This window comes from Pyrgilauda ruficollis, unplaced genomic scaffold, assembly GCF_017590135.1.
Source record: "Pyrgilauda ruficollis isolate IOZ18807 unplaced genomic scaffold, ASM1759013v1 scaffold3, whole genome shotgun sequence".
NCBI classification, from domain to species: domain Eukaryota; kingdom Metazoa; phylum Chordata; class Aves; order Passeriformes; family Passeridae; genus Pyrgilauda; species Pyrgilauda ruficollis.
In genome coordinates this window covers 13,344,024-13,368,025 of record NW_024524377.1, presented here as the reverse complement: position 1 = coordinate 13,368,025, position 24,002 = coordinate 13,344,024, and the positions used below count along the sequence as shown (strand labels likewise).

The 24,002-nt window shown below is 52.3% G+C and overlaps 2 protein-coding genes across 8 annotated transcripts; both read right to left on the bottom strand.

The window, feature by feature from the left end:
- Positions 1 to 35: 35 nt before the first annotated feature.
- Positions 36 to 9,936, bottom strand: PLCD4 (phospholipase C delta 4). 6 transcript variants are annotated; one of them, XM_041472878.1, is made up of 17 exons: positions 9,831 to 9,936; positions 7,196 to 7,245; positions 6,689 to 6,847; positions 5,977 to 6,205; positions 5,624 to 5,753; positions 4,931 to 5,162; positions 4,335 to 4,536; positions 3,923 to 4,067; positions 3,342 to 3,494; positions 2,838 to 2,978; positions 2,328 to 2,484; positions 1,778 to 1,894; positions 1,310 to 1,488; positions 1,039 to 1,174; positions 798 to 947; positions 555 to 670; positions 36 to 377 (listed from the first exon to the last, which is right to left on the bottom strand). In XM_041472878.1, exons 2-16 carry the CDS (start codon positions 7,218 to 7,220, stop codon positions 564 to 566), a joined length of 2,262 nt encoding a protein of 753 aa, XP_041328812.1. In that variant the 5' UTR covers positions 7,221 to 7,245; positions 9,831 to 9,936; the 3' UTR covers positions 36 to 377; positions 555 to 563. The 6 variants fall into 6 exon arrangements, with proteins under 6 accessions (XP_041328812.1, XP_041328809.1, XP_041328808.1 ...); XM_041472875.1 differs by having other exon boundaries at positions 36 to 670; positions 7,196 to 7,248; XM_041472874.1 differs by having other exon boundaries at positions 36 to 670.
- A 630-nt stretch (positions 9,937 to 10,566) lies between these two features.
- CNOT9 (CCR4-NOT transcription complex subunit 9) lies at positions 10,567 to 23,969 on the bottom strand. 2 transcript variants are annotated; one of them, XM_041473215.1, is made up of 8 exons: positions 23,835 to 23,969; positions 18,744 to 18,923; positions 18,262 to 18,377; positions 16,714 to 16,823; positions 15,833 to 15,942; positions 15,287 to 15,385; positions 12,876 to 12,967; positions 10,567 to 12,195 (listed from the first exon to the last, which is right to left on the bottom strand). In XM_041473215.1, exons 1-8 carry the CDS (start codon positions 23,856 to 23,858, stop codon positions 12,021 to 12,023), a joined length of 906 nt encoding a protein of 301 aa, XP_041329149.1. In that variant the 5' UTR covers positions 23,859 to 23,969; the 3' UTR covers positions 10,567 to 12,020. The 2 variants fall into 2 exon arrangements, with proteins under 2 accessions (XP_041329149.1, XP_041329150.1); XM_041473216.1 differs by having other exon boundaries at positions 10,567 to 12,189.
- Between the last annotated feature and the right edge of the window lie 33 nt (positions 23,970 to 24,002).

Below are 24,002 nucleotides of genomic sequence, written 5' to 3'. Positions count from 1 at the left end.
TCTCCCCAGCACCTCTGCACCCAGACCTGAACCTGTTTGTCACTGAACAATTTATTAAGTTGCTTACAGAGAAAGGATGGGATAAGGGTTAATTTGGGGCTGTAGGGGCCAAGGGATGTGATGGGGCTCTGCAAGGTTAGGGGGCAGTGAGGACCAGCTCCACTCCCAGCTGTGCCCAGCCCTGGGGTTTGCACAGCTCCAGTCTTGCTCCCCTGACTGGAAGGGGACCAGCCCCTGCAGCAGAGCTGGGCCACACACCATCTCTCCTCCCCACAGTAAAGCTCTGACTGTGGGGCAGGGCAGGGTGCCTGTGGCAGGTACAGGGAGCTCCACTGGCATAGACTCCACACTCATACATGAGCAGCAGCATGCTGAACCTGGAAAGGGGAGGTCAGTGCTTTTTCACAGCCCTCAGAGGCTACTGCAAAGGGAATCACAGCAGCAACAATGACACAGGGATGACAGAAACAGCTCAAAAAGAGGGCAAGGTGGTTGGCTCTGTGGCCCCAGCTACTTGGAGCTGGCTCTATGGCTTCCATCTGGGTGCTGCTCACCCCACGAGCTCAGTCCTCCTCAGGGCCAGGTGGCTCAGTGATGCGGATGTGGACAAAGAGGGAAGAGGGTGGGATGCTGGTGCCATCCTTTGAGAGGAGATGGATGTGCCGATATCCTGCAGGAAGGACAGCAAGGTTCTGGCTAGCTGGAATCCCACCCTCCTTTCTAGTACCCAGCTGAGCCCCAGGCATGCTTGCAGGGCTCTTCTGGGTGCCCAAAACCACTGGGCAGCAGCCACTCACCAGGTTTGATGTTGGCAAATGCTAGGGTGAACTGACCCACAAAATCATTCCTGGAAGTCTTGTCATAATCCTCCACCACAAAGCGAATGAGGGCCAGCTCGGGCACATGGATCTGAAACTGCAGTGTCTCATCCCAGCGGGGATTAAACCCTGGGAAGAGAGAGCAGGTGCTGAGAGAGTGAAGGACAGCAGGGAGCGTGCCTGGGCACAGCAGGGGCTGTGGTACTGCTGTGGGTCTCACCATTGTTCTCGATGTACTTGGTCTCCTGGTGTGCCTGGTCTGCAGGGACCCCATAGATCTCCACACGCACCAGTGGGTCAATGATGGCTCCCTCCTTGCTGTTGGCCACTTTGGGCAGCTGCTGCCCACTGATTACCTGCAGGGCCAAATCTGTCTTTTGTGAGGCTGCTTGGCTCCAGCACACTGCCCAACAGTGTCCCCATCTGTCTGGGACCAACAGAGCCCCAGGACACTGTCACAGCTTCCACAGGGTCTCTCCACAATCCTGTACCTGGATTGTCAGGGTGACGGGGCCAGGGCCTTCCCGGCTGCTGGGGTCACTGGGGTTGAAGAGAGTCTCCCCATCCCTCATGAAGGGTGGTTTGAGCACGTAGCCACAGCAGCCATTCTGGCTGAAGAGCCCGTCACACAGGTCCATCTCCATGCCAGCTGTCTGGAAGTTCAAGGCCACTGGAGGGAGGTGGCAGGGAAAAGGGTTCAGAACAGCTTGGAGATACCACACTCTGCTTTGAGCTGAAAACCAGCCTGTCCCCACAGCCAGAGAGAAGTGGAGTTGCATAGGGGAATAAGGTGATAATAAGGTGATAATGTTTGAACGTCCCCAGGGCAGTGCAAGAGCTGGCAACCCAACCTGGCTCCAGATGGGGTTGTAGCTGGCACTACAGGTGTTGAGGGTGGCATTTAGCACAGGACTCAGGGCATGTCCCCAGCCCACAGCCCTGCTGCACCCCGGCCGTACCGATCTGGCAGCCCACGTTCCACATCTCCTGGGGACTGTAGTTGGAGGAGTCAGTCCTCATGCCGCTGGGGTAGATGCGTGTCAGCTGCCAGGCATTGTGGCGAACAAACTCATTTCCTAGGGATAGAGCAGGAGGCCCACTTGTGGGGTCATTCTCTGACCTGTACAGTCACCCACATGTACTGTCCATCCGTCCATCCATCCATCCATCCATCCATCCATCCATCCATTCATCCTCTCATCTATCTATCTATCTATCTGTCTATCCATCCATCTATCTATCTATCCATCCATCTATCTATCTATGCACCCACCCACTAATTCTCATCCCTCTCCCTGCTCAGGAATCCAGGTGTCCTGCCTTGTTTCTAAGCCAATAACCTCATCCCCTACCAGAGCCAAACCCCAGAGAACAGCCCCACTGGACCCCGTTTCTCCCAGAGAGGGAAGGAACCCCAGTGTCAGGAGGCTTTGGCACTACCCATGAGGAAGCCATCAGCCCCCTCTACTCTGTCCCAGTCACCCGGTGCCACTGCACCCCTCATCTCACCTTCATCCCGAATGAGCTTCCTGGCCTTGGCTTCAGAGAGGGAGGAGATCTCCGAGGGCCGGGAATGGCTGCGTGCCTCCTGGAAGCCACGGAAGGGCACATTCTTGCAGTAGATGACACAGTCGGACAATGCTTGTGCCAAGGTCTCCTTGTCCTTCTGCAAGGCAGAGCCATATTGGGACCCTCCTGATGGGAGCACGATCCACCAGCACTCACCCAGGCCAGGGGCCCTAGAGCCAAGGCAGGTAAGAGCAGCCAGGGGTGTGCTGGTGGGTGGCAGCATCCCTACTATGAGCAGTCTTCCTGACCGAGCAAGCAGGGGACCTCCAATATTTTGCCACCACAACAAAGAGAGGTCTGGCATGGCCAGGGACAAAAAAGGCTGTCCACCCTGCCTGGTGATGTCTCTGCAGTCTCTGTCTCTCCTCTAAGCAGTAAGATGTCACCTGAGCTCATAGCTGTGTCCAGGGGCTCAGCTCTCCCAGCTGGTCCCCAGCCTGGGCCACTTACCTTTGCTCTCCTCCTCTCCTCCTCTGCCTCTGCCCCATTGTCATCATCAGACACATCAGGTGCCTCATCCCCTGGCCCATCCAGGGTGTCCTCCAGCCGCCCAATCTTCTTGCCCTTCAGCAAGATCTTGTGCTTCAGCTCCTGTGGGGTGGGGGATAGAGAAGCACCTCGAGTTTCCCAGTGCCTCCATGGGCCTTGTGCCCTGGGGTCCTGCACTGCTGGAGGCCAGCTCGACCAGCTCCCTTCAGCACTCAGAAGGGGATGGGGTAGGAGGGTTTTGCCCCGCTGTCTGATTCTGCAGGACATGGGCAGACACCCCTGGGGACAGCCTTGGCACTTCTGTGAATAGGAGGACACAGCACCCATCCCCAGTGTCCTCAAATGCTCCAGTAGGGCAGGACCATGCTGGAACAGGTTGGCCTATTCTCTGAACAGCAGATCCACCTCCTGACTGCACTCTCAGGCAGGACAGAGATGCCCTGCAGAGCCGTGCTCTGTCCATACCTCTGGGGATGGGAGCTGGGTGGGGACATGCCCATCGATGGTGGTGGTGAGGAGCTGTTCCCCCAGGATGTCCTTGAGCTGCTGGGCCAGGACCTCCTGCTGCTCCATGCTGCAGTGGTTCTCTAGGGACAGGATCACTGGGTAGTCCGAGGTCTGAGGGAGCAACATGCACACCTGGAAATAAGCCTTGGTGGGGCTGGTGAGCTCTCACAAGGGCTTCATCCAGGTGTGATCAGTGCCAGGATGGAGCCCCTTGTGTCTGTTTCTCCTCTGAGACCTTCATACCCCTCCAATCCCCCAATATCCCTCACATCCCATCTCACCCCTGCACCTCCAGCAGTCCATGTCTGCATGAGCCCCCAAGCCCTGGCACAGCACAGTGCAGGCTGTAGGTCAGACCCCCCAGTGCTATCCCCCAGAAAGTGACACAGCCACCCTCCTCCCCACAGTGTGACCAGTCCTGCTGCATCACCAGGTCTGTGAGCCTCAGCACCACTCCCCCTCCAGGGACCCACCACTGCCATGTATCCTCACCCACTGAGGACCACCACCGCCACCAGCACCTGGGAAGGGTGCCTTACCTTGAAGGCGTACTTCCCCAGGGTGCTCACCACCTCCCGGAAGGGGATCTTGGAGGTGAAGGTGTGGCCATGGTACACCATGGGCTCCCCATTTGGCCCATCCCAGCAATCCACCTCCAGGCACCGGCAGCCTCGTTTCAGAGCCCTGGGAATGGGTTGTTATCCCTGGAACCCTGCACTCATCCAGGGCACCAGCTCCCTGCGCTCCCCTCTGCCCATGGGTGTCACCCCTAAGGGACCAGGGGACACCCACCAAGGGTGGGGATGCTGCTGCATGCAGGGCATGGCCAGAGGAGTGCTGGACTGCAGAGGAGCAAAGGAGCTTCTGAGGTTTACCCTGTGGAGCTGCTCAGGACATGACCCTGGGGTGGGAGGGTGTTGGAGGGCAGCTGGAAGGGAGCAGTCCCTTTACCTGATGTAGCCCTCGATGCTGCTGTGGCCCCGGATCTGATCCTCTATCAGGTAGGTGTTGTGGGAGGAGGAGATGAAGTAGTGGCAGAGTGGCTGGCTCATGTCCTGCCACAGCCCCCGGTGCTGGGGATTGAAGATGGAGCCCTCCAGGGAGCAGAGGTACATGAGGAACCCATCAGCACTCAGCACATGGCGGGCCCGGGCTGCAGGCACAGGGGGAGGTTCAGCAACAGCCAGGGACGTGTAAGACACAAAATGGGGGCAAACAGGGCTGCTGGAGGCTCCCAGAATCCATAAACTGATGGCCACAGCTGCTGCCAGAGTCTGGGGCACAGAAAGATGCAGCAGGGCAGTAACTTTGGAAAGGTGGGCAGTGGCTCCCTAAGCTGGTGCTTGCACAGCATGGGTGGTCAAACTTCTACACCAAAATGGCCCAGGAACGGACCAAATAAAGGGAAACTGCACCCAGATCACACCTTGGTGAGTCTTCTGTTCGCACCAGGATGGGGCTGGGAATGCTTCTGCCGTGGGACTGTGAGTCTGTGACCCCTCCTTGCCCCCAAGCAGAGCACAGCTGATGTCTGAGCCAGCTCTCACCTGTCTCCGATGGTTCATATTTGTCAATGAGCTCCATGGCCAGCTCCTCTGTGCCCTCATCCTCCAGCTGCTCCTCCCGCAGGAAATCCGCCAGCTCCAGCAGTGTCAGCTTCTTTCCATCCTCAGAGTATTCCTGGAAGAGGCTCAGCACCTCCTCACGCTGCGTGAGAGCCTTGTAGAAGAGTACAAATTCCTCCCCTTCCAGCGTCCCCGACTCTGACTTGTCAGCATCCTGTTTGCAAGGGAGCTACCTCAGCATCCAGATGGGGCACAACAGGGAGTCTTGGCCACCAAAGTTGCTGTGGGAGGATTCTCCCACCCCAAAGAGAGGGCACAGAGACCCCACACCAGTGGCAGGCATTGATCAATGGGGGAATGGGCGAATGGGCAGATGGAGGGCTGGCTGGGCGGACTGATGGATGGATGGAAGGGAGGGATAAGAAAGCAGAAGGCTGCCTAGCTGGGTAGAGAGATAAACAGCTGGATGGACAAATGAATGGGAGAAAGGAAGAGCATGTTAGTTTAACAAATAAACAAGCAAACGGATGTTTGTTTGGGTAAACAGGTAGCTGGCTGAACAAATGGATGGATGGATGGATGTGACCAGATATTTCACAAGGAGGTGTTGTACAGCTAGTTGCAGTGCCTCCAGTCCCTCTCCAATGGCCCCAGGCTCTCAGGTGCAGTGCATACCTGGAAGAGCCGCAGGGCATGATCCTCGTTCATGTCCACGTTCATCATCTTCAGGAGACGCTGCACCTCCTTGAAGTTCATGCGCCCATCCTTATTCTTGTCAGCTTTCTGGAACCAGTCACGAATCCATGTGCGGGAAACCAGGGCAAATGTTAAGGGAAAGGACCTTGGCTATGAGAAAAGGGGCTGGGTAGTACCAGAGGGCATCTTTTCCTTTTCCTGTGCCCTGCACTGATGCAGGTGGTGAGACCCAGAACAGCTACACACACGCTGGGGTAAGGCTGAAGACACAGGGCCTGGGGGGCGATCAGCAGTGGGTGTGGGGGGCAGAGTGGTGCTCTCCGGAAGGATATTGGTCTATCTTCTCCCTTTGGTCCATGGTGGTGGCCACCTCGATGAGTTGACGCAGGCCCTGTACCCAGCACTGTGCCTCCTCTGCCGAGCCAGCAACGAGGTCCAGGTTGCCGCGACGGCCGTAGAAGACAATGGTGAAGCAGCGCTCAGGGGGGAACTCCTCAGCCACGCTCTGCAGCACCTCCGACTGGTGCCCTTCCCGCACCGTCTCCACATCGCTGATGGAGACTGGGGCAGAGGGAGGGGAGGCCTGTCTGTAGGAGACAAGGACCACAGGGCAAGGGGCACCGCCCACAGACATCTTCCAGCCATTCCTTCTTCTACTCCATCCATTCATCCATCCATCCATCCATCCATCCATCCATCCATCCATCCACTGAGCTAGTTATCTATCCATTAACCACTGAACTATCAAGTCAGCCAGTTATCCATCTGCCCCTCTGTCTGCTTACTCCTACGCTGGCGTTCCAGAGGTTCCATTTGTATCAGCTGCAATTTCTACTCAGCCCTTTTGACCCCACGGGTCCTGCTGGGGGCAGGATGTTTCATGGAGAGGTGTGGGTGAAAAGAGATCACACGTGCATGCAGAGCCTTTCTTCAATCCCCCAGCACCCTTAGCAAGCATGGCCTAAGAATCTCCATACCTTCACATTCCTGTTCACTCTAAAACCTACTGATGGCCTCATGGCCCACACAGCAGCTGGTACTCACAGGCAGACTCAGTTTTGCCTGTCCTCTTGGATTGGTACCAGATGGTCATGCAGTCCTCCTGCAGCTTGAAGTAACGCTGCTTCTTCCAGCTCTTGGACTTGACTTTGCGCATCAGAGTCCCCTGCTGCATCTGCTCCAGCGTGTCTGTGAGCTGGATGCCTGGGGGCAGCATGGGCTGCATCACTGAGGGTGGGGGTACCCAGGCACTGCACCCTGGTACTTTGCCTCCTCTCACCTCTGGGGTCACACACGGTCCCTCAGTCTGTGAGGGAGGAGGGACGAACCAGAAACAAACTCCCTCCACCAAAAGAGGTGCACAGGGTAATTCCCCATCAACCCTTCCCATCCACCCTTGGTGCTTCCAAGCCCAAATCCCAGTGGCCATGGTGGGGTAGGTATGCTTCTGAGTGCAGCAAGGTGAGCTCAAGCCAGAAGCCAGATTTGCCTCGGCATAAATCCAGATGGCCCAATGCCCTGCCCTGCACCCATCTCCTCTGGGGCACTCACGGGCGTTGCACAGCAGCGATGCCATAGCTCTGCCTTCTCCACGCTGGCAGCTGCTGGGGAGGGAAGAGAGAAAGTGGCTGGGGGAAGCAAGGTCAGACCCTCATGCTGTGCCCAGGTCCTGCCGAGTGGGCCTCAGGCATACCCACGTGTGTGCGAGGTGTGTGTGCCCCTGCCCGCATCTGAGCGCACCTGTGTCTGTCTCCTGCTGGGTCATTGCATTCCTTAAGTGTCGAGTTCACACCGCCAACTCATGAAATATTAATCTGTGTTACCGGGAAGCCGGAGCTCAAAAGGTGTTGGTGGAAAACAAAAAAACTTGCCAGCACTGACGCCCCACAGCTCAGCGGGTACTAGAGCCCTGCTGCTCCCAGGTTGCTGCTCCCAGGAAAGAAGCAGCGCCTGAAACCAGGAAAAACTGCTCTGGCAGTGCCCAAGAACACACCCACCACCTAGGAAAGAACCCCCAGCCTGCAAATTTGAAAGTAAGGGAGAGGCACAGCTGTGATAGCAAGGAAGAGCAATGACCCTGAGTTCCTACACCTTCTTCTCTACAGGGAATACCAGCACCTCAGGCAGTGACTGCACCCGCAGCTGTACAGGGAGCACATGGCAGTGAGTGGGACTATAAATACTACTGGACAATGAGGCTTTGATTAGGCTGTTGAGACTTTAATTACGCTGACAAATCACTGGATGCGCCTGTCACCCAGGTGCTGGAGCTGGGCCCTGGAGGAGCGGATGCCACAGCTGGTGGGCTGGGATTTGGGTGCAGGAGGGGCCCCAGGGTCCCTGGGAGCAAAGGGCTCTGTGCCAGGGTGTGGGTGGCAGCTGTGCCCTAGGTCCCTGACTCAGCACAGGCACTGGTCGTGCAGGGCTGGGAATAGCCGGTGCCGTCAGCGTGCAGGCAGCTGCCAAGCCCAACTGCCAGACCCTTGTGGGCTCTCAGGCCAGACAGCAGCCACCCCCTGCTCCATGTGGCTCAGCAGGGCAGGACAGCACGGGCCAGGGCTGTGGCCCTGCTCTTGTGAGACCCTAGTTGTGGAGCAAGCTATGGCTATTTGGCTGTCCCCAGGGCACATAGGGATCGTATGTCCACTCTTGGGGACCTCACATGTTGCTGGACACATGGAGTAGCTGGGGTGCCATCCCAAATGCCTTCCAGTAGCGCCCAGTGCTGCGGCCGTGCTTTCCCAACACTGGTCCTTCTTGCAAGGCTCAGACTGCAAGGACTTGCTGCAGTGCCTGCATCCCCCCACATCCAACCCACAGGGCACTGACCCACTGGCCCAGGACTTGGAATGCCCACACCTAAAAATGGGGGATAGCCCGGTGCTCCTCTTGTGCCCTTCAGAGTCGGTGCCCGATGCTGGCTAGCACAGCTCCAGGAGTGCCCCACATCCACCCCCCACAGTGTGCTCCCAGCCCCTGCACCCCATGGCCCGCAGGAACCAGAGGGAACAACTCCAGTCACCCCCCTGCCTGCACTTTCCAGCAACACCCAGCCTGGCACAGCCTCTTCCAGGTGCTCACCAGCTCTGTAGCCCCTGTGCTGCAGCAGATGAGGGAGATGGGCATGTCTTAGGGAAGCTGGGGTGGCACCAGAACTGTAGAAGCAGGCAGACATGCCGGACTGGGACAAAGATGGGCTCAGTGCCACCAGCAGTTCTGTCCTCTTGGCACCCTGCCATGCATGTGTACAAGGTAGCAGCATGCAAAGGGGCAGCTTGTAGCCCTTGGGCCCATTAACCGCACTGAGAGTTTGGAGCTAAATTTCTCCCTCTCTCCCTCCTTCCAGGCTCCCAGCATGGCCCAAGCATTCCCAGTCCCAACCATGGAGCAGTGCCTTCCACACAAGTGCAGCAAAGAAGGGATGCCCCCTTCCAAGCCAAGGAAGCACAAGGAAGAGCATGTGAGTGCAAGGACACATCTGTTCTGCTCTCTCCAGTTGCGAGAGGGATGCCATGAGCCCCTCACAGCCTGGCCCCACGCAGGCCCCCTTGCCCCAGTGTGAATTTGAGCCAAGCGGGAGGAGAGCCAGGGTATGGAGAAACCCAACCCGAGAGTTTCCCGCAGGGCAGCTGCCTGCTGCCAGAACAGCCCCGGCTACCCCAGCACACTCTGAGCCATCACAGCGTCTCTCCTGGTGGTGACAGAGGCCCCAGAAGAGCTGGAGGGCCAGTGAGTGTGAGCGGTCCCCAGCCGTTCCAGTGCAGAGTCGCCCGGCAGAATAAAATGCCCCCATACGGGTAAGGGTGCCAGAAGAGGGAAGGATGACCCCCGCACCCCGCTTCAGGCACCCTCCGCACCTCGCTGCCTCGGTGCGCCTACAAACTGCCCTTGTCCGAGAGCTTTGCTCGGCCGGCAGCTGACGGGGGCAGACGGGCTTGGAGGTGAAGCGGGGAACAGACAAGGGGCTCCGGAATGGGGCAGCAAACCCCAAGGAATTTGGAGCTCAGGGGACAAATCACACCTTATGGCAAAGGAGACAAAACCGCCGGCATTTCTGTCCCACGCCACCCTAACCGTGCAGCCGCTCCGGGGCACCGCAGCCCGAGAGAGGGGGTCTCAGAACCTGGAGGTCGCAGCCCTATACCCGCCGTCGCCCCCTCCCCTCCGCAGGACGCCCGCTCCGTACCCGTTCTCCGCTGCCGCTCCGCTGCGCTCCGCTCCGCCGGTGCTCCACCGCCGGCCGCCGCACGGAGCCGGGGCTGCCCGCCCCTCGGCAGCGCCCGGGCAGCGAGCCCTCCCCCGGCCCCCCGCCCCCGCGGGGCGCCCCCGGCCCCCGCACGCCCCGCAGCCGCTGCCGCACAAGGTCGTTTCGGATTAAGGTCACGCCACTCCCGAGGCGGAGCCGGGGGGGCAGGTAAAGAAGGCGGCGGAGGGGCCGGCAGGGTTGGGAGCACCCTGCGGCGCCCCTTGTTTGGGGTCGAGCCCCCATTCTTATGCTCCGGTTGAGCCTGTCTGTCCCCAGAGCCGCTTGCACCCATGGGGATCCAAGCTGGGGCAGCCTTAGGGCAGGCTGAGATGGGGGCAAAGGGTGAGGGGCAGGGACTGAACTTTGGGGTGCGCGATGCTCTCACAGACCTGGACGCCGGGGCAGTGCGGCAGCGCTTGCAAAGACGCTTCAGGGAGGCAACTGCTCTCACCCTGGCACGCTCGCTGCCTTCCTGGAGGGCAGCATCCCCTCCGCACTACCTGTCCCAGAAGAGATGCGGCGCCACAGGGACGCAGCCATTTCCCACTGGGAAAAGGCCACTCTTCCGCGCTCATACCCCCAGGACGGCACATCCCGCCCTTCCTCCCATCTGCAATAAATCCCCACCGCGCTGCTTGCCCCCACTCCCCCGAGAGACCAGACCAGGACCAATCTGTGCTGGCTGGGGTTTTATTATTTATTAATCGGAATTAAAAAAAAAAAACAAAACAATCAACCAAACAGAAGCATTTTCACACCCTGGCAAGGTCAGGGTGAAAAAGAGGGAAAAGGCAATGGTTATAAAACAGGAGCCCGAGGGCAAGGAAGAGGCTGTGCTCTGCCCTTGTTATGCAAGGCTGTGAGAGGAGGAGGGAAGGGAAATGATGGGATTTAAGACACTGTTGGCACGACACTGCAGATGATCAGCAAAATGGGCTACTCGAAGAGGGGGGAGAAATTAAGTAGCTGCCCAGGCTTGCCTGCAGCCAAGAGCAGGCTTTGCTGCCGCAGAGCCTGGGAGCTCCTCCACTGCTTCCGAGAGCCCGCTGCGGCCGCATTAGCCCCCGGCACAGGGGCGGCAGGTAAGTGGCTGCTGGTCCAGTTTAATTGCAGTGGGGCCGTGGCAGATGCCGAGGCAGGTTTCAAAGCTGAAATGGATGCACCTGGCTGGCAGAGAGGAGCGGGAGGAGGGGGGAAGGGAGGGGACAGGACTGAGAGGCGCCTGGCGGGCAGCAGCGGGTGCAGAAGGCAGCGTACCTGGAGCCTGCAGGCAGCAGAGCAGTTGGTGGCCTGACCACCACCTCAAGGCAGGTGCCCTCACACTGAGCTCCATGTGATAAGCCAGCCAGCAGCCTTCCCAGGTCTAGATGAGAGACCAGCACACATCAGCCTCTGGCTGCTGGTCTGCTATGGGAGTGAACTATTTACAGCACAGGAGGCACAATCCTTCTCCAGAGCTCTGGGAAGCAACCTGATGACACATGGGTTCATTGCAAGTAATCCACCCCTCCTCTTGGGACAGGCACTGCAGTGGCTTGGCTGCAGCCACTTCCTCCATGCCAAAGGAAAGGAAGAGAGAAGCTCACTGTGACAGACGGATGCAGAGCCAGGAGCAAGGATGTGCTGGCAGGGAAAAAAGCTGTCCCTGGACTACTTGCAGCTGAGTAGCAGTATTAGGAGGGGATAAAACAACTGGATCAGCTTTTATTCAGTTCACTCATCTAAACAAACATGTAAACAAGAACTGACAAGGAACTGGAGGGATGTGGTGCACATACCTGCTGTTGTGCACCACTTGGGCAGAGGCTGAGTTTGCTGGAAGAGTGGACATCTGCACTACCCCCTGCCTGGAGGTGGGGGAACAGATGCCACCCAAGCCTCCCGGAGAGACTGGGATCTACACAGATTGTTTTTATTGATTTTTTTTTGAAGCTGAAGTATCAGCATTTGCTGGTGTTGGGATCCCCGGAGGCTTGCTGCACTCTACAGAGCAGCCCTTTGGCTGGGTGGGATGGTCCGACAGGCCAGCAGCCAGCTGGCGTGCCCAGTTTGTTGCAGAAGAGGTCACCTGTTCCTGGTTCTTTGTAAACCTGAGCTGTTTCTCCCCCAGTGCCCCACCTCCCCCAGCAGTCATTGCGGAGGAAGAGGGATGCCCCGTGGGTCAGTGACTTGACCCTCTTGCAGGTTCTTGACGAGCTGAGCCAGCCAGCGTTTTGTGGTGGTGTCATCCTTCAGGACCTGGGCGAAGGTGGTGTCCTTCAGCTGGTCAGGAAGGCACTGCCTGAGAGCTTCACGTGCCCTACATCAAGAGACAAGAAACGGGGCCCAACAAATAAACTCACAGGGGCAAGAGGGGAGCAAACCCCACTGGGCACACAGCGCTCCTTTGCCTGGAGGTCTCCCTGCTAGAGCCAGCCAAGGAAAGCACTGAGCAGCAGCACCGCAGCAGGTGGCACTCAGCAGCCAGCACAGCTCCCACCCCTCACACTAAACCCCACCAAGCAGCCCCTGCACCCCGACACCCAGCAGCAAAGTGATGCAATGCTAGGAGAGACTGAGGCAACAAATACACTCCCAGAAGCTTTGGGAAGAGCTACTGGTTAGCAGGAGATCAGTTTGTATTCTCTCAACTGAATTTCATCTACTGCTAACAGCCCGTCTTGATGTGGAAGAGGCATAGTATGCCTTCCACCTCAGGCCCTCCTTTGTATCTTGTTCAAGCTACATATGAGCTCAGGCAGTAGTAACCTGCACAGATGGAATTTACACAATCCCCCAACAGTGACTGTTTCTCCCATGCACCATAAAAGCTCCTGTGACTAGCAAGAAAAAAATCAAAGCAAAACCCCACCCATGTTCCACTGAACTAAAGCTGATAGACCAGGAACCTTGATTTCCTCCAGGTGGGTGCTGTGGAGGAGAACTGAAGAACTGTGCTTCCAAGGGCACAGGAGAAGCCCTTGCCCAAACTCCTAAAATGTTTACCTGGGATTATCAGAAAGGCGAAGGTAGCAGCGGACGACATGCTTCAGCAGCCGTGCCGATGGCTCCTTGGAGAGCTGCAGGACCATTTTACCCTGTTTGACAGAGGCCAGTGCCACCAGTTAAAGTCTTTGAAAGAACAGCTTCACAATCAACAGAGACTGGGAAAGATCATTAAATCACTTACTCTGGGTTCGCATGCAGCACAGCCCTTTACCTTTTTCTAGACACCCCGCAGGGAGCCTGGTGCTGCTTGCCAAGATGCCTTTGAGAATAGCAGCTTGCCATGACTTGGAAAGGGTTCTCCCAGCAGCTCGAGGAAAGCTCATCTCATTGCTGCTTAATTTTTGCCTTCTAGGACTACTTAGCAACTGTTTGTGAGATTAAAGAGACCCTGGGGTTTCCCCTTCATGGAAGACAGACACATTCCAAACATTTTGATAAGCTCAGGCTGAGTGACACCATGAGGTGTGGTCCCAAGCTCTGCAACACCCCCTGTTCTCATATGCATTCCGTTCATTTCAACATCCTTTTAAGACAATAGCAATACCCTGGAAAGCCAGGCCATAGGACTGGGCTCACCCACATACATAGTAAGATCCTCATCTGGTCTTAGCATGCATCCAAGAGAGTATTTTTTCCTTCTGCTACATCCCTCGTGAAGCTGTTCCAGGGAAGCAAGGCATAGACAGATCTTCTCTGTTTCTCACACTAAGTAGGACTTTGCACATGGCTGCACCTTTGAACATGCCCAGCTGAGCAAACAGTGTGGATGCCTTCACACACCTGCTCTGAAGAATTTAAGACTGCAGGCTTGTATTTAGGAGTCAATCACATCTGCCAAACAAGTTGTTTTCTTTCCGGTAAACTACACTGGCGAGCACTAACCATTTTCCCCATTAGCCAAATTCACCTCTATTTGGATATCCTGGCCGTTAGCAATTAGCAGGTCCCCCTCATCTGCCCTTTTGCAAGCTTCCTGTTCTTAGCAATTCCCCAGGATTACCTATTATTTCTTCAAAATAACCACAAGCTCCTCAGAGAGCTCCTGGATGGAAAATACTAACTTGCTCTTTTAAAAGCATATAATACTTGTGTGACATCTTACTCAGTTATCAGCAGATATGGAAGTAAATCATCACCCTCATTAGACAGGAGTACACTATCCTGACTTTTGAAATAGACAATGAAAAAGTCTGTTAACATTTTCATCTTTCTCTCTTGCACTATGGAATATTGATCCTGCCAGTGCTTCACCCAGTGGTGGGACTACACTGGCTAACACAGCTTTACACACCCACATCCTTCTGTGTTCAAGCAAGAATTCATGTCTGGAAATGGCATGGCTCAAAATCATTCATGTTTTGCTGTTTGTGGGTGAATAGGAGGCCATGTTTTCTTTACATTTGCAAAAACAGACAAGTAAATATTCCTAATGAAAATATTAACATTTAGTCACAGAACCAGCACTGCCAAGTGCCTAACTTACTGCTGCATTTTCTTCTCCTAAAACCACCCTTTAAAAAGCAAACAAACACAAAAAAGCATGGCAATAACTATTCCAGGGTAGATTTGTATTCCCCTTGGCAAACTCAAAGATAAAGTTCAAGCTGGGGCTATTACTCCTCAGGTGAACAAATTTTAAGTACCCAAATTCGTCCTTTTACAGGATCACAGAATGGACAAAACTTGTTTGCTCTCTTTGTATTCCAACATAAAAATTAGAGCATATGCAGCAGCTAGTAGGAACCAGATTCAGAAAGGAAAAAAAAAAGAGGGTGGCATTCCAGGCAGCAAACAGGAAACCCGTGAAACCCCTTGGCCACAGACAATGTGGGTGCAAAAAGTTTCCATGGGTTCAAGGGGTGGATGGGACAAACACTGGGGGTTACTACATAGAAACCCCATGAGTGGCCCCAGAAATCCAAAGCTGAAAGTAGCTGGCAGCTGTGGGACTGTTATGAAGAAAAGTATGATATATACTTGCCCTGCTCTTTCAACATGTTATGAGAGACAGAGATGGGACACAGATCCATGACCCGAACTGTGTGATCATTCTTACATAAAATCAAATCAATTCATGTCCCACCTACAAATGGAAACACAACTCCGGAAAATCTTTTTCTTCTCTGAAGAGGTTTACCTGTTTTTGTCTTGGGGACTTAGTATATCACAACTAATATGTGTTCTCTTGACATGCAAAGCAGAAGTATACAAAGGAAACATGGAAGCAGAGCTACAGTGCCACAAGCACTTAGCAACAACTAAGCACAAACAATTAGCCCAAGAATTATTTGCCTCCCCCATCCTATGCTCCAGCCAGACACCAGTAAAGTAGCTGTTGAAGAGGCTGGCTGCTATAGCATATTTTTTTATTTTTTAGATATAAACACTTCACAAACAAATAATCTTACCAGTATCATGGCAACGTGGGAAAACCGCTCATAAGTCTGACAGATATATGCCAGCCCTGTGTCATCCAGGAGGATTTTCTGAAGAATAAACGTAGCAACCTAGAATGGGGGAAAGCAGAAAACAAAGCATATAAACAACTTATCTACCCTGGAAAGGGACAGCCTTTGTGTGGTGCTCTTTTCAAGTCAGCCTCAGAGTTAAAAAGTCTTCCAGCAGGCAGCAAATGCTTTATTCAGTGAAAGTTAGAAGCCAAAATGAAATGCAGGACAGTACACAATGCCTGGCATCTCTGGCTAAAGCAAAGAGATTGACACAAATTAGAGTGTACAAGATGACAGGATTCAGGTTGCGTAAGATGCCAACTACTGCCAGGACACTTAGGCAGCCTCAGGTCATGGTGTGTGTGGTTTTTGAGGAGGTAAAAACTCCACCCAGAACTGTCCCAGCATTTGCAACAGCAGAGAAGCCAGCTCTGCAGGGCACTGGCTGCCTGGTCAGTCAGAGATGAACAAGGACGTGTCTTTATTAAAACAAAAAAAAGGTACCGTTTTGGAGAGCTCACTGCCAGACTCCATAATACGTAAGCACAGGGGGATAATTTCTGTTGTCAATAAGAAATTTATCACTTCTTGCTCATCAGTTTTCACCAAGGCCCCTTGAAGTAAAAACAAAATCCAAAATCAGTAAATGATGAACTGTTTCAAAATTTACACCTTTCAAGAAGGGCCTGTGCTCTGCCCTCCCCAGAAACAATTCAGTCTGAATGCCAAGCAGAGAACTGTCATCCTAGACATGTTGCAGCACATGGCTGGAGAAGAAATCATTTTGGCAGGGTAGAAGTAATCAGTGTAAAAGTAATGTGTTTGGGGGTCATTTATTTTTCAGAAAGGGGATGCACTCTTGGCTCTCCCTCAGTAGTAACACAAACACAAAAGAATCATGGCACCCACAGAAAATTCTGGGAGGAAGAAATCCATTTTAAGACTCTTTATGCATTGAGAGAAAAACTGTTTGGGCAGAAAGAAGGAAGTAGAAAAAAAAAACAGGATGAGGGGAAGACAGGGAAAATACACCCAAGCCAATCAATGACAGAAACCCAGAGAAAGCCCAGCCTGCACCCACCTATCCCAGTGCCTAGCTGGGAGGGCTGAGGGTGAAGGTACAACAAGTCTGCAGGTACTTGTACTCAAATAAACATATTTTTGGGAATGCATTTAGACTTTGGTGGGTTTTTTATAAGTGAAAAGGAAGAGGAGTCTGCCTTCACAACAGAAAAGGAGCAGCTCCTTCTCTTACTGCTACAGGACTTGGAAAATCCCAGTAACAAGAGACCTCTGACTTTGGCCATGCAGGTCTCTATGCCCACAGCATGAGCTGCTCTAGCTCAGTAAGAGATCAGTGCTCCAGTGTTCCTCTGGCTGCTCACCAATGACTCCGAGGCTTGTGAGCCGCAGGTACTCAAACGGACGGGTCTTGCTGACCGTGTGCAGGAAGGGGTACAGGAAGAGAGGAATATGAGCTGCCAGAAAAGCTGATCTGCAGGAAAGACAGAACACACAATGGGAACAACAAGGGAAATGAAGTGAGCACACAATCTAGCATTACCACACAGAGCCTCAGGCTATTCCTGGAAACCCCATTGTTACTGCTCCTCAAAAGTGGGTAACACTTAATTACCTGATGAGAAGGCACAAAGAAAATCCTGCACTGGGCACAGCACAAAACCTAACACCTGATCTGTCAATTACCTGCATTCCTGCCTCAGCTGACCAGGAACTGAGCACACCACCTTGTTTTTATTACCTCCTCCTGCCACCCAGACCCTCTGTTTTGCAGCATTCACGGCTGCATTTCACCCTGCAGGTTCCCAATGGCAAGGATTGTCAGGCACAATGCCTGTGAAAAGTACCTCTCAGAAACACAGACTGGCTGAGCTTTAGGCATCACCAGAGTTTAAATGTGCACCAATACCTTTCCCCAAGAGTCCTCACACTGCCTTCTGGCAGTAGTGAAAAATAAAAATTGCAGGTAGAATGCTGGAGATTGCTCTAACAGATGGAAGCTCTCTTGCACAATCATACAAAATTCTTCTCCCATTTTCAGTGTTCAAACTTTACATGTAAAGGTGAGTCGTGTAAAACTACCCTATTTCTTTGGATATCATCTCATGGTGGGCGCTGCTGTTTAACACTGCTTTGCAGTAGCTCAAAACCAACTTCAGCTATGCTGCTGCTCAGCAGTAACAGAAATATGAGATTGTGGACCTCTGGGTAGTTTCCTTCTGAGTTTTAGCTACTGATTTTGGCTGAACCAACATCATATTTTTCCCTGCTGACATGGACTGGGCACAGACTGAGAAAACATGAAGTCAGACACTGGCTGAGGACTCCAAAAATGGCTCTTCTATTGCTCCCTTGCCTCACACTTGCCTGGGAAAGACAGTCCTGTTCATTCCACCCTTTCAACAGCTGGTCTAAAAAACTGTAAGCTGAAATTTAAGGAGTTCTTTTTTGACATCAACAGAACATTCTGAGTTGGAAGAGACCCACAAGGATCATGGAGTCCAGCTCTTAATGAATGGCCCATATGGGGATAGAACCCATAACCTTGGTATTATTGTGCTCTAACCAAGATAGTAATTGTAAGCTCAAGGATCCTTGCACACAGCACTCAACACAAAGGTACCCTTAGCTCTGGCTGACCTCCCAAAAGCTGCCACAACCCAGTGTTCTGAGAATTTGCAAGATCTCAGGGCGATCCAGGGAATGCAATGCATTTAGGACCATAAAGCTGTCATCCTGATAATCCATGCAAACAAGTAAAAGCAGCAGGCAGCTGCCCATCTTTCAGCTCTGTTGTCTGTTTCACTTCTCTCAAGTGAAAAAAAGAAAGGAACTAAAGTGCTTCTAAAGTCAAACACATGGGCTGTCAATACCAACACCTCAGAAAACTCACACAACTTGGAAACACTTACCTTGTTTCAGGGTGTGATGCAACACACTGCAGAAGAGCTAAAGCATTGCAGACTCTGTTGGACTGATGGGCTGTCAAAGTCGGAGGGTTGATTGATGGATAAATATTTACAATTTCCTAAAAATTAACAGAAGGTGGAAAGTTAAAGGAGAAAAATCTCAGAAAGCTACACCAAAGCACTTGACTGGCAAGGAAATGCAGTGACAGCAGTCTGCTTTCACCAAGTTACTTTCAAGTTACATGGCAGCAACCATGCTGCCCATGCAAGGTCAGAGCTGGGTCAGAGTCAATTTGACATGGAGTCACAGGAGAGCATTCAAACCTTCATCCGCTGCCCCCACCACCTGATCCAACAAAGACATACTCCCAAGCAATGGCAATAAGGGATCCCACCAGTTCCTCCCCAGATCCACCTGATGGATGCACAAGCTCTGCAACATGTTGATGCTACAGCACAGAATAAAGACAGACAGCCTGACCCACCTGAAGCAGTGCTGCGATCGTGCCAAACGAGTGCCACAGCATTGGGGCGAGGTCAGGCACGGACTCGCGCTTCTTGCTCAGCTCCAGCAGTGCATTCTCCCGTGTCTCAGGGCTGGACAGCTCATTGATCCATTGGTAGATCTTTTCACGGTCAACCTGAGCCAGTGCTGTTGGCACAGGCTGGGAGGAGACAGGAAAGCTTCAGTCCAAACATTTTATCCAGTTCTCACCCAAACCGTTCCCACAATCTGACAGAAAAACAAACTCCTGACTGAGAGGGCAGGACCTAAAGCCCTGTTAAGATGTCCTGGACATGGATCCATCCCTTCCTTAGATCAGTCTTACTATTTCATCTATTTGAAATTCTAAGGCTTTATTTCCTGGCCTGACTTGTTAACACAGTCTCTCTTAATCCCCTTGTCAAGCAGTACTTTGTAACTTCATTCAGCACTGAGAGCCAAGGTGCTGCCCACCTCTGCCAGGAGAGCTCCTGGGGAGCCACACACACTTCAGCCAGCTATCATGTGCTCCACCTGGATTTGGCATGTGTTTATTTCATGCTTCAAGTGCAAGATTCCACAGATTCAGAGTAAGGCAGAGGTTACCTTTTTCTCTCCACAAACACCCATGATATTGGAAACTGCCAATGAGATTCACCCAATGCACATGAGAAAAATACTCATATGAACAAAAGAAAAATTTTCACTGCCTCAGCATCATCATGACACTGGCCACAGCCAGAAACAGCTGGTGTTACCTATGGCTTGTATTGATACCAGGCACATTGTTCACACGCATGGAGCTAAAAGGGAATTTTTCAAGAATGACTTTGTGCAAGATCTCAGGATGATTTGACTCCTGTACAAAATAAGCCCAGAGAAGGGTAGATCGGTATTCCTGGCCAAAACACATTTTCTACTACTCAGGGGAAATCCAAATTTTGCTTCTGCCTCTCTTGAAACATCAGAGAAAGAACAGTATCAAGATCAACAAGTTCTTAATAAAAAAAAAAAAAGAGGAAGAGGAAAAAGAAGGACTGTATCTTCTACGGGGAAGGCAAGGCACAAGTCTTTCACTGAAACTTTGTCTCCTGCCTCTGCTGGCACAAACAGCACTTGGTGCAAACAAATGCTCTGCAGGTTTCCTAAGGAGATACTTTGATGACTCAGATACAAAATTTTGAGGAAGACAAAAACCATCATTAAAACCTCCTTTGTGAACACTTCCAAAATGCAGGTCAGAACCTTTTCAAACACCGCTGCAGTGGTTATTATTGAAGCCAAGCACAGCCCTGTTGGTCCTTGCTGCTCCTGAGCCAGCCCAACCACCATGCAACCAGCTCTGCATCCCGCTGTGCACTGGGATCCCAGCTGGGAACAGGACTGTGTTTCTTTATTTTGTAACCCCAACTGAAACTTTTCATGTGCTCCCCACAAGAGATGCGAGCAGAGCCTGTACCAGGCTGACAGCAACGCTATCACCAAGCTGCTCACCACCGAGACACACAGGAGAATACAGGGGAGCTCAGGAACTGAAAGTGGCTGCAGTGAAACCTGAAGCCACATGACAGAGGCAGTCCCAGAGGGGTGCAGGAGGGATGGAGAGAGACTTCTCAACCTTTGCCAGACACCAACAGCTTTTTTTCTCTGTGTCTGCAAAGGTTTCCCTCCTCTGTTTTATCTCCATTTTATTTCCACAGTCATGTCCAAAGAGATTCTTCCCCAGCTGTGGGATTTCCCTCTCCTCCAGCCAGCTCTGTTGCATAATTTAACTTAAATGCTCATATACAAGCCAATATGGTGTTATCAGTTATCAGTTACTCTCAGCTAACAACAGCTAGTTTTAGGTGTTCATATTTCATATGGTGTTATCAGTCCCTGTACTCTCAGCTAACAACAGCTAGTTTTAGGTGTTCATATTTCCTCCTATCCTCTTTTTTCTCACTGTCATGGTTGAGGGATGGTAATCTCCAATTTAGTATTCCCACTGAAACCACTCCAAACCACTTGTCACTCACTCCCTCCCTCCTTCATCTCCCAGTCCCCCTACTCCAAACTGGAAAGGGGAATTGGAGGCACAAAAGGTAAAGATTACAGGTTGAGAAACCAACAATTTACTGGGAACAGCAATGAGATAAGAAAACTAACTAATATTAGTGACAGATGGTACAAAAAAAGAAACCACCCCCTACAATACCCAACTGCTTCATGGGCCACACTGGTCCAAACTCAAACCAAGTCCTTCCTCCCTCCCTGAAAAATGATGTGAGGTGGCACAGAATAATCTCTGGGGCCTAGCTATGCTCCTTCCCATCTAATGCAAAAATTAACTCTGTTCTGGTCAGAACCAGGACACTCACCTACTCAACTTGCAATTTTTTCCCTAAAATCTCAAATTAAATTAGTGATCCTGCCAAGTTTCTTGCGCTCCTACAACTGTGAGTGCAATTGCAATGCTAACTTCTACACAGAAGCTCAAAAAAAGAGGGAGAATGAACAGAGCTCATTTGTTTTTATGTGGGATGGTGGGTTGACAAGCAGTGTAGCAATAATGTTGTTATAATTGTGTTATCTAAAGCTTCCATCTATTTTTTCTAGACTCACTGGAAGTTTCAGTTCCTGTAAGCTTAAATACATCGACCCCTTAAAAGCACAATCATGTGCTTGTGATCCCTAGAGAACACTAAATAGATTTTCCAGACAATTAAGTTTATGATGTCCAATATCTGCCTTAGCCAGAACAAACTGTTTTTCATAGGCTCTACAGTTGCTCTTTTTGTTTTAGTTTATATGGAAAGACTTTTTTTTATCCCATTTCCCTATTTCATTATTGGTTCTTCTTCTCCCTCTAAGACCCAAAATTCTGGGGAACCCTGAGAGTCACACATATCCTGCAAGCTCCAGGACAGACTTTCTTTTGCACAAAGGGAAAGCAAAACTTATCAACAGTATTAGGTCAGGAAAAATCTTGTAACACCTTTTCTCCTTCTTGAAGAAAAGACATCTCTAACACTCACATAACAAATTGATTTAGGCAAAAGGTTTTATCTTCCTAATTGAGCAGTTGCTGCTAGGCACACTAGCAGAAGTCCTGGTCAGTCAAAGCTGGACGTTGACTAACTGGATAATGTGCTTTTTAAACTATTTTGATAGCCCATCAGTTCAGAAACACCAAAAATGAACTTTGAACTTCCACAGCAGTGAATTAGCTGACTCTAGCTGGGCTTTCAATGCCCTACAGCAAATTACAGGTACATTTAGTGGTTCCAGGCTGTCCTCAGCACTCTGGGATGCCTTCAGACTGGAGGCCAGTCTGAAGTGCCAGCTCTGCCATCAGCATCACTGTATGAAGACCACTGCTCTAGCTCACCACAGCTTTATCACAGCAGTGTTCACAATCCCAAAGGGAATCCTTCCTCAGCCAATTCCTGACCTAAGAGGTGACTTTATTGACCCCAGGTCCTGAGCACATCTCCAGAGCCAAACACCCTTCCCTGTCATCTCCAGTCTAAGCTCACTGACTGTGGTAGGAAACATTTCAATACACTACCAGCTAGCACAAACTATGCATAAATTACATACAAATTCAAGTGAGTCCTAAAATAAAGTTGCTCTCTATTCTGAAATAAATTTTTTTTGTAAAAATTGTCTTTAAGAATGAGAGGTAACTAGAACACAGACAGAGGATTAATGTGGATACACATAAAGGGAGTCCTTCATGCATTTCAAAAAACATTTAGGAATTACAGTCCTGTAAAAATGTAGATGCTGATTAAGAGAGTTTACCTGATCTGGCACACCCTTCCATGCTCTGGAGATCAGTACTTCAAATGAGAAGTTTCTGACAACACTCCAAGAACCAGTTAGAGTCACAAGCATTTAAACAAAGAGGAGAAACTTAAAAGTTCTCTAACTCCTCAAAAGTTAATCAAAATTTTACTTACTCATTAGCTCGGTAGTCCAACCAGACCCTTGACCTAAGTTCATCAGAAAGAGCTCTAACTGCTGGTTTTGCAATACACCTCCCACACACAGACTCAATCAGCTCTAGGAAGCCTTACACATGCCATGAACGAGCATTTGGAGGAGAGAAAACCAGAACACAAACCCAGTCACGTGGCAGATACAAAGCAATAACCGCATCCTTCAAACCCAGCTTCCATTTCTGAACCCACCCAGGCCAAGATACCTTTCCACTCCTGCCAGCCTGAAACACCAGGCACCACATCCAATCTTGGCAGCTTCCTGAGGGGGAGAGGCCAAGCACCAGCCATGGCTGGAACTGCACCGCAACGGGGCAAAAGGGAAGTAGGACAGGCAGCACTGCTGCCCTGAGGGGCTTTTCACTATCTACTCTTTCCCTGTGCAGTCAAGGCCAGCAGTAAAACGGCTCCCCAGAGGGCACAGGAGTGGCTGGGCACGCAGGAGGTGCCTCAGATAAGGGTTTCAAGGTCACTTAAAGAAGATGTACTCTGAACCTTTTGCCTCAGTGGGAGGGTCTTCCTTATTCCTTTTTATCCTACCCTTTCCTGTCCTTATCCTCTTCTTCCCTTCTCTTCCTCCTCCACACACTCTGTGAATAACTTTTTGGATTTATTTTGGTTGTAGATTAATTACAACAATTAATTGTGTGCTTTTTAAAAAGCAGAGCAAACCTTATCAACCAAATTCGTCACGCTTCCGCTTCTGTACTAAACCTGCTTTTGCTGCCACCTTTGCTAGCGGTTCTTAAAGGGACCTTAAAACACGGACTGGCTGCAGGAGGCATCCACCCACGGGCAGGGAGGGAGCAGGGCGGGCAGGGGGGAAGGAGGGGAAGCGCCGGCGAGGCACACGAGGCAGAGCCGGGCCACCCAGCAGGGCGACCCGCCAGGCCGCAGCAGCGCCCGCGCCGCCGGCACGGAGCGGCGGGAGCGCGGCAGCTGCCAAACGGACCCCGCCGCTGAAGCCGAGCGGACGCAGCTCACCGGGGCGCCGCCACCCCGCGGCCTCAACTTCCCCCCAAGCGGCCGCGCTCCCGCTCCCCGCACGGCCCGCGCAACGGGGCCCCATCCCCAGCGCCGCCCGGCGGGGCGCGGAGCCGCGCGCTCACCGCGGCCGTGGCCAGGCTGTGCATGGTCGGTCGGAGGGAGCGGAGCGCAGCCGCCTCAGGCCGCCCTCACCGCCATGGGCTCGGTGCCGCCGCGACCTCTCACCCGCCGCGCGGGGCACGCCGGGACGGGGCCGGGCGGGGCCGCTGCGGCGCCGGCGCCTGCGCGCG

What these genes read in the sequence shown, in the direction of transcription:
- PLCD4 (XM_041472875.1), bottom strand. Translation starts at nt 7,220, where the DNA reads ATGGCATCGCTGCTGTGCAACGCCC. An exon ending in ATCGCTGCTGTGCAACGCCC is followed by an intron (nt 6,848 to 7,195) that starts GTGAGTGCCCCA and finishes TGCTGCCCCCAG; the next exon opens with GCATCCAGCTCACAGACACG. An exon ending in ATATGAACCATCGGAGACAG is followed by an intron (nt 4,537 to 4,930) that starts GTGAGAGCTGGC and finishes CTGTGCCTGCAG; the next exon opens with CCCGGGCCCGCCATGTGCTG.
- CNOT9 (XM_041473215.1), bottom strand. Translation starts at nt 23,858, where the DNA reads ATGCACAGCCTGGCCACGGCCGCG. An exon ending in GCATCACACCCTGAAACAAG is followed by an intron (nt 16,824 to 18,261) that starts GTAAGTGTTTCC and finishes TCTTTCCTGCAG; the next exon opens with ATCAGCTTTTCTGGCAGCTC. An exon ending in CACAAGCCTCGGAGTCATTG is followed by an intron (nt 15,943 to 16,713) that starts GTGAGCAGCCAG and finishes TTTTACTTCAAG; the next exon opens with GGGCCTTGGTGAAAACTGAT.